Source organism: Callithrix jacchus, chromosome 2 (assembly GCF_049354715.1).
Source record: "Callithrix jacchus isolate 240 chromosome 2, calJac240_pri, whole genome shotgun sequence".
Classification (NCBI taxonomy): domain Eukaryota; kingdom Metazoa; phylum Chordata; class Mammalia; order Primates; family Cebidae; genus Callithrix; species Callithrix jacchus.
The window spans coordinates 13,896,828-13,910,944 of record NC_133503.1 but is presented as its reverse complement, the minus strand read 5'-3'; the positions used below and the strand labels follow the sequence as shown (position 1 = coordinate 13,910,944).

The 14,117-nt window shown below is 38.5% G+C and overlaps 2 protein-coding genes across 3 annotated transcripts in view; one reads left to right on the top strand and one right to left on the bottom strand.

Annotated features, from left to right (window-relative positions):
• Positions 1–14,117, top strand: part of LOC100406412 (zinc finger and SCAN domain-containing protein 25) — an 85,546-nt gene that overhangs the window by 58,786 nt on the left and 12,643 nt on the right. The gene's annotated exons all lie outside the window — the stretch shown is intronic.
• CYP3A90 (cytochrome P450, family 3, subfamily A, polypeptide) overlaps positions 1–14,117 on the bottom strand; it is a 35,434-nt gene that overhangs the window by 10,257 nt on the left and 11,060 nt on the right. For both annotated transcript variants that reach the window (XM_017964632.4, NM_001204443.1), the window contains 6 exons: positions 11,016–11,068; positions 9,098–9,197; positions 3,442–3,555; positions 3,093–3,181; positions 1,677–1,825; positions 484–611 (listed from right to left, as the gene is read on the bottom strand). In XM_017964632.4, the coding sequence (XP_017820121.3) occupies positions 484–611; positions 1,677–1,825; positions 3,093–3,181; positions 3,442–3,555; positions 9,098–9,197; positions 11,016–11,068 (633 nt within the window). The remainder of the gene's footprint in view (positions 1–483; positions 612–1,676; positions 1,826–3,092; positions 3,182–3,441; positions 3,556–9,097; positions 9,198–11,015; positions 11,069–14,117) is intronic.

Here is a 14,117-nt window from a genome sequence, read left to right as displayed (position 1 = left end):
ACCCCTGTTTATTCTAGGTTATGAAGCACTCAAATTTACCACACACTACATGTCAGCAGTTGGCAGGTAGCCTGATAGGGCCTTTCATTGCAGAATAAGTAAAATAACAGGCTTGGACTTGAAATGATTCTTTAACAATCTATGTTGTGAGGAAAGCATACTACCAGTAAAATATATTTTCAAACGGGAATCTTTATCCTTTGACAATTTACTGAAGGGAAGAGAAGTGGTAAAGCTGTATCTCAATACTGTTTATGTCATGACATACTAATTGTTGTGCCTGATTTCAAATTTTAAATGCTGTTTCTCTGAATTATTATCTTCTTCCCCAATCTCCTTTATTTCTACCAAATGACTTCTCTTGTTCTAAACATAAGCTCGCTGTCTTTATTTTTTAAAATACAGATGCATGCACTACCGTATGTATAAAATCTAAATTTATTGAAAACTAAACATTGTCATTTAATCATCACCAGATTTTACCTTTTGTTTATCGTTGAGGCGACTTTTTTTCATTCTGTTTACAGATTGCTTTAAAAAATTTATAGCATCTTTTGGAAACAGAGAGAAATTTAATGCTTCAAAAACAGGGATAAGGAACGGAAAGAGTACTGTGGGAAAAACAAAACAAAAGGAAATTATAATGAAAATTCAAAATTTACCTGGAGCAATTATAATTTTCTCTACCAGTAATAAGAATAAGAACATCAGGTTCTCAGCTGGAACCCATTCCTTTGATCAGGTTTGCCCCTCTTTCAGGCCAGTGACTAAGCAAGGGCAGGTCTATCCATAGAAACCACCACTACAGCAGTCAGATCAGTAGCGCCTTCTGTAGCTTTGGAGTGACCAAAGGAACAGAATTAAGTTCCCTGCCCTCTTAGCCTTTATGTGTTGGACTAGAGTTTTTGGTTTAATCAGGTCATAATGTGCTGCTTAAATTAATCATGCTGTTCAGGAAATGATAGTCAAGATAGAAATAACACAGCATATATACATTAACTTCCATGGAATGAAAGCAGAAATCAATAAGGGAAAGAAAATAGAGAAACTCATAAATTTGTGGAAGTTAAACAATATAGCTTTAAGTGACCATTGAGTCAAAGCAGAAATCAAAAAGGCAACAAGAAATTGTTTTGAAATAACAAAAAGAAGATAGGATATGCCAAAACACAGGATGTAGCCAAAGCAGTCCTCAGAGGGAAATTTGTATCTGTAATGTCTAAATTTAAAAGAAGAAAATATCTCAAATCGATAATCTGCATTTATACTACAAAACAGTAGAAGAAGAGCAAACCAAACCTAAAGCCAGCAGAAGAATGAAAAGAACAAAGACTAAAGTGCAAACTGATGAAATAGAGAATAAAAAACAACAGAGAAAAATCAATGATATAATTTCTCTGAAGTATCCAGAATAGGCAGATCTATAGAGACAGAAAGTCAATTGTTGGTTCCTTAGGGTGATGGGATTTGTGGTGTGGGGGGGGTGGTGGGCAGTTGATAGCTAAAAATGTATGAGTTCTCTAGATTGACAAAAACGTTTTAGTTTACAATAGTGATGGTCACACAGTTTTGATTCTTATAAACAATGGAATTGTACATTTTAAGTGGATGAATTATATGTTATGAAAGCAGTTATTTTTAAAAAGAGGGTGAGAAAGAAATAATAGTCCACATACCTACTGAGAGAAACAGTGGAGCTAATACATCAAATTTTAGGAACTTCTTCACATTTTCCACAAAGGGATCTTTTGGATTGTTGAGAGAGTCGATGTTCACTCCAAATGATGTGCCAGTGATCACATCCATGCTGTAGGCCCCAAAGATGCTGAGTAGAGAAAGACATGGAAAGTTAAAATCAGTACCTCTTTACCATTCCTCCAGCATACATGCAACAGGAAACTCACATGTCCAGTCAAGACAGGTAAAGAGCCACAGACTTTCAGAACTATCTGCTGGATCATCTCCCATCACACTCCTTTAGAAGGTGGTTATCGGGTGCCGGTGATGCAGGTGGCCCTGCACTGGGGGTGATGGAGACACTGAGCTGAGTTAGACTCACTTCTGAGGTCCAGGAGCCCAATCACAGGAAGACAGAGACCCATTATCAGACAACTACAGTAGCATGTGTTGAGAGTGGATGTTACAAGATGTGTAAGCACTGTGCTTCAGCAGGACAAGAGTGGAATAATTAACTCTCCCTAGTGGATTCAAGAAAGGTGAAATTGTCTGACTACAGACTCTATGCCCAGAGCTGATTCCTCTTCAGCACTTTACAAAACAGCAGCACCCTGTTCTGAGTTCCTATAAATATCATTCTTTATTCTCTACACTCCCTGTTATAGCTCTCGAAAATCCCGCTATCCTCAGCTTCTCTGACCCGAGGTTGCCCTGAGAACAGAATCATTTTTGTAAAATGCAACAACCAAGAATATTCTGGTTAAAAAAAATAGATCTCTTCAACATTAATTTGGGGAATCCTATAGCTGAGTGATGACATGTTTCAAGTTCGCCCAGGAGAGGCTCAGATTACACCTGTTGTTCCTGAAGAATTCAAGCACATACCAGCGTACAGAGCTAATGATAGGGTTGCCCTACCCATAGCGTTTCTAGCACCCTTTCTCTTTTGAGATTGGAAGAAAAGGAAGTGGTGGGAAGGTTTAGTATTTCATAGTTTGCTGATATCCTCAGAAAAACCACGAAGGGATTGAAATTGTTCCAACTTCGCCATTGTAATTTTCTCACCCTACCAAAGCAAGGCAAGTACCAAATGTTTCATATCCACTATATTCACAACTTTGATACAATCATTTTTAAAATTTCTAAAGTATGTATTTAATCTCCCAGAATATTTATGGTAACAAGTTAACAGATAAGTAAATCCTGGCTCCTGCACACAGTAGAGAAGCCCCTTTTCCCTGCTGTCTTGCCTCCTCATGGGAGTCACTCCCTCTTAGGTGGCTCTTTGGAGTTGCAATGCTGCCCTGCTTTTGTCTGGTCATTGGAGTAACCCAGCAGTGGGATTGTCAACTCCATGGCAGGCAGCTTGAGGGGCTGATGACAGCTCAGAACCCCATGGCTGTGTTCCTACTTACTCTTTCATGGTGACGAGCTTGCCTTTCTCTGCTTCCCGCCTCAGGTTTCTCACCAACACATCTCCATACTGGGCAATGATGGGGAACATCTAAGCACAAAAGAGATCACTACCTCTAGTTAAATGTGCATACTCAAGTCCCAGAAGGACATGGCTTTCCACAGCATGGAGCAGTAAGTGACATTTTATAACAAATTTTGTGGTCTTTCCTGTACATAAAGATGAAAGACCATTTTTAGGAAGCTCAAACTCAGTGGACTACCTGTTGGAAAGGGACTGTGATCTTACTTTCTACCTGTCCCCAGATTTATTCTTTACATTTCTAATGAAAACTCATGTTATTTTCATACCTCCTTGAGCTTTCCGCTGGTGAAGGTCGGAGAAAGCAATGATCGTATTCTTTTCCATTCGTCATCCTGAGCTACAGTGATGGCACTTTTCATGAATCCCACTGGGCCAAGAGGCTAGAGTTCAAAGCAGAAACATTTTGTCTAACATTAGTTGTGGAGGTCTTAATGGCTGTACAAAATATATTGAAGAGGCATGACTAATAACAAATATTTCGTGAGTGTATATGATATGGCAGGCCATATTCAAGATGCTCAATAGAGATCCTAAATGTCTAGCCTCTTCTAAGTATATGTGGGGCAGGGGTGGAAGTGGGGAGACCCAGCCATCTGGTGTGAACTCCAGCCTCTATATCTCAGTCTTTCTTTTAGCTGCAAATCCTCACTGCTGGGTTACTCCAATGACCAGACAAAAGCAGGGCAGCATTGCAACTCCACGTGGTAGGCAACTGTTCTTCCAGTGGAGTAGACAGGAACAAGACCTAGCTCTTCCCTAGGAGTGTGTAGAGTAGAAAAGAATTGGTGTCAGATAGGCAGGTGGCCTTGGCAGACTGTATGTTGTCTCAGACCAGCTCTGTCTTTAATAAACCTACAGCATGGGCAGCTTGAAGAAGGGATGCCATGATGTGGTGATTTTTGTTTTTAAGTAGGTAATCCTTAAGACTTGGAACATGTTTTGAAGGAAAATGCAATTCCATGAATATTCCTTTCTCTTAATTTTTTTTCTTACATAGAAGGAAAAGAGGTAATTCTTTCTCCCAACTTGGGGCTGGCCTATTAAGCCAGCATGCTTGGAACATTCTTTTATCTTCCACAACTATGTTTTGTTTTAAAATGTATACTTCCAACACTCATGATAAGATCTCAATAAACTAGGAAGAGAGAGACAATTCCTTCATTTGATAAAGACAATCTATAAAAAACTACTCAGCTAAGTTACATTTAATGATGGACCGAATGGTTTTTTTCCAATTCAAAAATGGAACAATTCAAAATACCCACTCTTAACATTCTTACTAAAGAGCATATTGGATGTCTTAATACAATAGACGAGAAAAAGAAATAAAAGGAATACAGATTGGAAAAGAAATAATAGAAGTTTCTCTATTTTCAGGTGACATAATTGTCAATGTATAAAATGTGAAGGAATATACAAAAAGACTTCTAAAACTAGTAAGTGAGTTCTGCAAGGCTGTAGGATACAAGATCAACCCCAAAATTATTCACATTTCTACAGAACAGTCAATATCTGAAAATATAAGAAAAACAGTATCATTTACCATTACTCCAACAAAAATGAAATACTTCAGGTGTAAATCTAACAAAAGATGTGCAGGATCTCTATGCTGAAAACTACAAAATGTCAAAGGAAAGAAATAAAAGTTAAAGAAATGGAGAGGCATACTATATTTATGGAATGAAAGACTAAACACATTAAAGAAAGATATAGATTATCCTTAAATTGTTCTATTGGTTTAACTCAAGCTTGTCCACCTTGTGGCCTGCAGGACTCATGCGGTCTAGGATGGCTTTGTATGTAGCCCAACACATATTTGGAAACTTTCTGAAAACATTTTGAGATTTTTTTGCAATTTTTTGGGTAATTTTGTAATTTGTGTGATTTGCAAGTGCAAACTTTGTAGATGACAATGGAATAGAATTGGATAATCAGAGGATGTCACATCCACAAATAATGGAGTATTATCCACAATTTACACTATAATTGCAAACAGTTCAGCCAGAAGAAATGAAAAAACATTAAAATTAACAAAATAAAAAGTGAGAGGACTCTATAGCAATGCCACGTAAAGTGAGTTGTGACAAAGAATTCAAGTATGTATTCCGGACAAGGCAGAGCACTGCTGTACACCAGACACTCTCGCCATTTGTACAAACGTGTGGATTCGGTTTTATGGTGATGTGCGACTTCCAGTGTGTTATCTTCCAATCATAGACAGTTGAATTGACACCATCAGGTATTAGGTGTGTTTGTGGCAACTTGGCAAGTAAAACACAGTGATTATTAATAATATTTCAACCTACCTTTGTAAATGATAGGTGTTTAATATTATTTAGAAGACGTGTAAGTATTCTTTTTTGATTATTAAGCTTTGCTTTCTATTTTCCTATCTCTTTTCTTTTTTCTTTCTTTCTTTTCTTTTTCTTCTTTTTTTTGTGACAGAGTTTTGCTCTTGTTGCCCAGGCTGGAGTGCATTGTTCAATGCACTCCTAGGAAGATTGTTCAGTGAACTCCTAGGAAGATTGTTCATTGAAAAGTGCACAAATGACTTCTTTTCTTTTTTTGTTTTCTTTTTAATTCTCTTGTTGAGGCAAATAGTGAAGCACTCTGCTTAATTTCTCTGGAATTTGTGCCAGTTTTCAAAGACTACAGTTTGAAGAGGGATTGTATGCAAAAACATGCTGTCAAATTTGGTGTATATCAAGGAATGTATTGTAAGGAAAAAATAACAGAACTGAAAAAAACTGTCTTCAACAAAAAAAATTTTTTTTTAAGTTACATGTCAAACGAACTCTATTGTAAAAGTTAGTTATGGGGTGGTAGCAAATTTAATAGCAATAAAATAAAATAAAAACCGTTTACTGATGGTGAGTTTATTAAACAATGTATCGAAAATGTGGTAGATATTATTTGTCTTGAGGACCCCAAACTGGTATCTCTAAAATCAGTTTGTCCCACGAGACTGTAGCCAGGAGAATTGAAGAAATTGGGAAATCTATCGAAAGACATCTGGACAGTAAAGCTGCTAATTTAAAATTTTATGCTTTGGTGATTGATGAAGGCACTGACACTACAGATATGTCACAACTTGCCGTTTTTGTTAGATTATTGATGATGTCACTGAAGAAAGAAATGTCACTGTGCCATTAAAAGACACAACTTAAGAGATTTATTCGAAGCAGTGAAAAATATGTTAAAGAGATTTTCTTTGTCGGTTGTGAACATATTTGATATAGATGGTGCCCTGGTGATGGTAGGTAGAAGCGTAGGACTTGTAAAATTAATAGAAGATGATGCAGTTGCCACACAAAACTCTGGTTTGATAAAGTATTATTGCATAATATATCAAGAAAATCCATGTGCACAAGCTTTAAAAATGGATGACATCATGAAAATTGTTACCAAGGCTGTGCATTTCACAAGGGCCAGGGAATGCATCATCGCTAGTTGCAGGAATTCCTTAAAAGTATGGATGCTGACTCTAGCGACATCATTCACTTTTTAGAAGTAATGTGGTTAAGTCAAGGCAAAATATGAAGATTTTATGCTTTGTGACATGAAATCAAGCCGTTTATGGTATCAAACACAAAATTTGTGCCAGAACTTGACAATGAAAACTGGCTTACAGATTTAGCATTTTTAGTGGATTCGAAGGCCCATTTAAGTGAGTTAAACCTGTGTCTTCAAGGTGAAAACCAACTTAATAATACAATGTTTCAAACCATAACAGCATTCCAAATGAAACTAAAATGATGGCAAGTTCAAATAAAGGCAAATAATTTTATGCATTTTGACACGTTGGCTAAACACAGTCCTGTGAACAGCAAAAAATATGCAGCCTTGCTTTTCAATTTGATAGAGGAATTTCAAAATTTCTGAAAAATAAACAATATTTTGATATATTTGTGACTCCATTTTCAGTTGACATATATATGTTACCTGCCAATTTTCAAATGGAATGCCCAGAGCTGCAATCTGACGTTCAACTTAAAGAAAAATGTTAGCATGTCTCTTTACTGGACATTTGTAAGACCTGTCTTCCCAATGACAATTATCCCTCACTTCACAATCACACCTTGTTCATCTCATTGCTTTTTGGCAGCACCTACATTTGTGAGCAACTATTTTCAAGGGTGAAGCACATGAAGAGTAAAATTAGAACCAAAATATCTGATGAGCACCTTGATAACTCACTGAGAATTGCAACTACTTCTATCAAGTCAGATATTGATGCATGAGTTTGTTGCCCTCTTTTCTTGTATAATAAAAAATATCAAAAAAAGTAGTGAAGTTTTTTTTTTACTTAGATATGTACATTTTCTATATCAGTGATTGCAAAATTGGGAACTCTTCAAAAATTTTTAAAAGACCCTCGAACAGGGCTGTGCATAATTAGGATTATTATGCAAGGACATTTTTCCTTATCTGTTGTGGTAGATATAATGAAAACTTTACATGGGCCTTTTTTTTTCTTAGCTTATCAGTTATCATTAGGATTAATGTATTTTATGTGTGTTCCAAGACAATTCATCTTCCATTATGGCCCAGGGAAGCCAAAAGATTTGGACACCTCTGCTTTAATTCAGTTCTTATCAAAATTATGGCAGGTTTGTTTGGAGACACTTACAAAGTTATTCTAAATTTTTATAGAAAGGCAAAGGACAAGAAAAGCTAAAACTATTCTGAAACTGTAAATCAATGAAGTGGAAAGAATCACTTTATGTGATGTTAAGAGTTACTGTACAGCTACTAGAGTCACCACAGTGTGGTATTGGTGTAAACACAGTCATCAGTGGGACAGAATAAACAATAAGAAATAGATGCACAAAATATGCTCAGCTGATTTTTGACAATATGCTCACCTTCCCGAAATGCTGTTGGAACATTTGGACAGCCATAGTCCACAAAAAAATGAACTTCGATCTAAATCTAATAACGTATACAAATATTAATACATTTTGTAAAGTGTTAAACTATATAACTCTTAGAAAAAACAATGTAGGAAGGAGGGTGAGGGAAAGAATTTTCAGACGTGACATCAAGAGAACAATCCAAAGGGAAATATTAACACATTGGCCTCCTCAAATAAAAGTTTGTGCTGATATAGACCCTGCCAGAGAAAAAGAGAAATTCCATGTTGTGACTGTAGGATAGCAGGAGGGAGTCACATGGTGACAGAATGGGTCTGCATCTTGATGGTGCTGGTCACTACACAAATCTACAAATGTGATAAATTTGCTTAAAACTACACACAGGCTGGGTGCGGTGGCTCACGCCTGTAATCCCAGCACTTTGGGAGGCCGAGGCGGGTGGATCACAAGGTCAAGAGATCAAGACCATCCTGGTCAACAAGGTGAAACCCTGTCTCTACTAAAAATATAAAAATTAGCTGGGCATGGTGGTTCGTGCCTGTAGTCCCAGCTACTTGGGAGGCTGAGGCAGGAGAATTGCTTGAGCCCAGAAGGCGGAGGTTGCAGTGAGCTGAGATCGTGCCATTGCACTCCAGCCTGGGTAACAAGAGCGAAACTCCGTCTCAAAAAAACAAAAAAATAGAACTACACACACACAAAAACACATGCAAAGGAGAGCACATAAAACTGGTGAAGTCTGAATAAGCTTCGTAAACTATATTAAAGTCAATTTCCTGTAATATTATTAGGTTGGTGCAAAAGTTATTGCAGTTTTTAAAAAATGGCAAACTGCAGTAACTTTTGTGCCAACCTAATAATATGAGCATACTATATTTATAGTTATGCAAGATTGTAAGATGTTACCATTCGGGGAGATAGGATGAAGGGTACATGGAACCTTCCTGTACATTTTTTAGATAACTTTCTGTGAACATATGAGTCTTTTTCAAAAATAAAAATTAGATCATTCAATCAATCATTATTTAAATTTCAGAAAATGGATGCTTACCCTCCGGTTTGTGAAGATGGAATAACATTCTTTCACTAGCACTGCTTTGATCATGTCGGGGTCTGTGATGGACAGCACAGGGAGTTGACCATCGTATGATCTGCGAGGGGACAACAGAGCTGATTAAGCTTCACTAGCCCGATTCTGTATCTGGAGCCACACCCAGGAAGCCAGACTGATCCTGATGTTATGCAATCCATACCCCTAGTTGTACAATACACAGCAACCTTAGGTTCTAGTTCATTAGGGTATGACAAACAGCAGGAGTCTGACACAGGAGCCACCCAAGTCTTCATACAGTGAAGGGTAATGTGGCTCAAACAAGGAAGGGACGTTGAAAGACAAAAGAGCTCTTGAAAGAGATCATGGTTAGAAATGACAGAAGAGCATTTGTTAAGCTGGGTGGTGCGTTCATGGGTATTTCCTATGCCACTCCATAATGTTTCCTATGTTTAAAATATTTTATTATCAAAAAGAATATTATTTCCATGAAAAATTGAAGGCAGGTTAATCATCAGATGATTACAAGAGTAAATGTTGCAAGGGGCAGTTGGTGTGGGCCCATGGACATCCTGAGCTGTGTGTTGTTTTTACTCAGTCATGTTGCCTGGATGGGCGGTGCCAGCTCCACAGCACCCCTCAACTGGCACTGTGGTTTCTGAGGACTTGGTGAGAGAAGATGAAGAAGCACGAAGAGGCAAAACCTTCTCCCACTTGCTTCTAGTGAACAAACACACCGCCGCACCTCCTCCACTGCTCTCACCAAACCTCTAGCACCTCTGACAGGGAACAGCTGCTGCAATTGGCTGAGGCCACCTGATAAAATCAGTCCATCTGCCCCCAGGGAACACAGTGGTTTAAGAATATTCAGCATCTCTTCTTCAAAGAAAAGCAAAATGGTATAAACCAGTAAGTACTTGTATATCCTTCTATTAAAAAGTCTTGGCTTAAATTTAAAAAGCAAAGTGGAACCAAAAATTCCATACTTGAGGAGGAAGTTTAAAAAAGTGGAACATAAATGGTTTTCCAATCTATTTCCCTGTTATCTCTCAACTCTTCTTTAAAAAGCACCTGTTAAATCCCATGTCTAAATGAAAGGGTTTAGGCTTTTAATTGGAAGTGAGTCCATGTGGGAAGGAGATGATGTCATGCATTTATGAGCACATATTAGAGGAGTCTGAAACAATGCATGTGATAAACGGGCACCTAAGGAAGGAAAAAGGAAAAGGGGAATAGGCAGCCACTGGACAGAAGGCAACGCTGGGAGTCCCTGAGCCAACAAAGCCTGGAGAAGAGTTGTAACCACAATGCTCCCAGCCTACTTCAGACTGAAGAGCCCGACACCTGGTGACACGGATCCTTGGTAGGACAAGCCTTGAAAATGTTACAATAGCGAGTGTGAACGTTGTCAGAAGCAAGGTGACGTCACTATTTCTTAAACCCTGAGAAATCCCAAGAAGGCTCTGAAGAGAGGATTCTCATGCTTGTGTTTCTAGTAACAAAACTATCACAAGACTCTACAAAAGACACAACTTTTCACAAAGGCCATTTCAACCTTTACACAAAAATGTTTCTGCAAGGACACCTGCCTAGCAACTGCCTGTTCAACCTTTGTGTGACATCATCCTTGTTATTGATCTTTGCAACTAACAGTAATTATCTCAAAACAGTTATGAAATCCTCCTCATATGGAGCATCTGTGTCTTGCTTTACCTCCCTGAATTTGCAAACGGCACGCAGACTCCCATTGCAATACTCTAAGTAATTATCGTCTTCTTTCAGAGAACCTCTCTCTGTTTGTATTTAGGTTGACAAGAGCTTCATCCCATGAAGCCCTGGACAGAGGCTATCCTCTATGCAGTGGGGTAACCTCATCACAGAAGCAGATCTATCCAATGGAGGTTTCCAGAATACTCACCCCCACATTTTTCCATACTTCTTATGACATTCTGAGTCAAATTTCCAGATACCCTGTGAGGAGAAACAAAATACAATTTGATTATTATTTTAAGTAGAATGAACTCTCCCTCTAACTGGGACTGAAAACAGTTGCATCCAGTGAAATCAGGCCTGCTGTCTTTCACTGGCAGTTAGAGGAAGCTTATTCAGAGACATTTTAAGGGAAAGGCAAGAAAACAGAAGATATATTTGAAATGGGGAATTTAAAGTCACTCTTGAATTTTCTCCAAGTACTGAAGGACTCACCCTTGTCTATGACCAGTAATTAACTCTTTGTCTTTCTGCTGTATTTTTGCTTTTTCTTTTACTCTCTCTAAAGTCTCCTAACCCCCTGCATGATCACCTGCAATGGCAGGGGCCAAATTCAGGCTGAGGAAAAGTGAGTATCTGCAGGGAATGCATAATTTTTTCTCTCTTTTGTCAGCATCCTTTTCATTTATCTCATGTGCTCTCTCTAGAATTCTAGCAGAATTAGAAAATTAAAAGAAACCAGGGACGTCTTTTAGTCTTGCAGAATTAGATAAGTCTAAGACATGTTGTTGAGTGATAAAATGAGTGACTGAGTGAGTGAGTGAGTCAGCAAGTGAAAAAGTGGACTACCCGAGGTCAAGAGATCGAGACCATCCTGGTCAACATGGTGAAACCCCGTCTCTACTAAAAATACAAAAATTAGGTGAGCACATTGGTGTGTGCCTGCAATCCCAGCTTCTCAGGAGGCTGAGGCAGGAGGACTGCCTGAACCCAGGAGGCGGAGGTTGCGGTGAGCTAAGGTCGCGCCATTGCACTCCAGTCTGAGTAACAAGCGCGAAACTCCGTCTCAAAAAAAAAAAAAAAAGTGGACTACCTTTTATTTAAATTATACTCTAAGTTCTGGGGTACATGTGCAGAAAGTGCAGGTTTGTTATATCGGTATACAAGTTTCATGACTGCATCCGTCCCCCTGTTATCTACATTAGGTGTTTCTCCTAATGTTATCCCTCCCCAATCCCCCCACCCTCTCCCCTAACCCCACAACCCACCGACAGGCCCCAGTGTATGATGTTCCCCTCCCTGTATCCATGTGTTCTCATTGTTCAATACCCACCTATGAGTGAGAACATGAAGTGTTTGGTTTTCTGTTCTTGTGTTAGTTTGCTGAGAATGATGGTTTCCAGCTTCATCCATGTCCCTGCAAAGGACATGAACGCATCCTTTTTTATGGCTGCATAGTATTCCATGGTGTATGTGTGCCACATTTTCTTTATCCAGTCTATCATTGATGGGCATTTGGGTTGGTTCCAAGTCTTTGCTAATGCAAACAGTGCCACAATAAACATACATGTGCATGTAACTTTATTATAGGATGATGGATAATACTTCAGGTATATACCCAGTAATGGGATTGCTGGGTCAAATGGTATTTCTATTTCTAGGTCCTTGAGGAGTCGCCACACTGTCTTCCATAATTGTTGAACTATTTTACACTCCCAACCACAGTGTAAAAGCATTCCTATTTTTCCACATCCTTTCCAGCAATTGTCTTCTGATTTTTTCATGATTGCCATTCTAACTGGTGTGAGATGGTATCTCAATGTGGTTTAGATTTCCATTTCTCAGATGACCAGTGAAAATGAGCTTTTTTCATGTTCATTGACTGCATAAATGTCTTCTTTTGAGAAGTGTCTGTTCATATCCTTCACCCACTTTTTGATGGGGTTGTTGGTTTTTCTCTTGTAAGTTTGTTTGTTATTTGTAGATTCTGGATATTAGCACTTTGTCAGATGGGTAGATTGCAAAATTTTTTTTCCATTTTATTGGTTGCTGGTTCACTCTGATGATAGTTTGTTTTGCTGTGCAGAAGCTCTTAAGTTTAATTAGATCCCATTTGTGTATTTTGGCCTTTGTTGCCATTGCTTTTGGAGTTTACGTCATGAAGTCCTTGCCTAATCCTGTGTTCCGAATAGTATTGCCTAGGTTTTCTTCTAGGGTTTTTATGGTAGTAGGTCTTATGTTTAAATCTTTTTTTTTTTAATGTTACTTTAGGTTCTGGGGTACATGTGCAGGTCATGCAGGATTGTTGCATAGGTGCATATTATATCTGGCATTTCTCCCCATGTTATCCCTCCCCACCCTTCTCACCCCCTGCTGCGCCTTCCCTAGTCCCCCCAACTTCCTCCAGTGTGTGATGCTCCTCTCCCTGAGTCCACATGTTCTCATTGTTCAACACCCGCCTGTGAGTGAGAACACGCGGTGTTTCGTTTTCTGTTCTTTTGTCAGTTTGCTGAGAATGATGGTTTCCAGATTCATCCAAGTCCTTACAAAGGACACAAACTCATCGTTTTTTATGGCTGCATAGTATTCCATGGTGCATATGTGCCACATTTTCTTTGTCCAGTCTATCATTGGTGGGCATTTGGGTTGGTTCCAGGTCTGCTATGGTAAACAGGGCTGCAATGAACATACGTGTGCATGTGTCTTTATAGTAGAACAATTTATAGTTCTTTGGGTATATACCCAGTAATGGTATTGCTGGGTCAAATGGAATTTCTATTTCTAGATCCTTGAGAAATTGCCACACTGTCTTCCACAATGATTGAACTAATTTACACTCCCACCAACTGTATAAGAGTGTTCCTTTTTCTTCCACATCCTCTCCAGCATCTGTTGTCTCCAGATTTTTTAACAATAGCCATTCTAATTGGCATGAGATGGTATCTCAATGTGGTTTTGATTAGCATTTCTCTAATGACCAGTGATGATGAGCATTTTCTCATATGTTTGTTAACCTCATATATGTCTTCTTTTGAAAAGTGTCCATTCATATCCTTCGACCATTTTTGAATGGGGTTGCTTGATTTTTCTTGCAAATCTGTGTTAGTTCTTGGTAGATTCTGGGTGTTAGCCCTTTGTCAGATGGGTAGGCTGCAAAATTTTTTTTCCCATTCTGTTGGTTGCTGCTTCACTCTACTGGTTGTTTCTTTAGCTGTACAGAAGCTCTGCATTTTAATTAGATCCCACTTGTCTGTCTTGGCTTTTGTTGCCATTGCTTTTGGTGCTTTAGTCATGAAGTCCTTGCCTATGC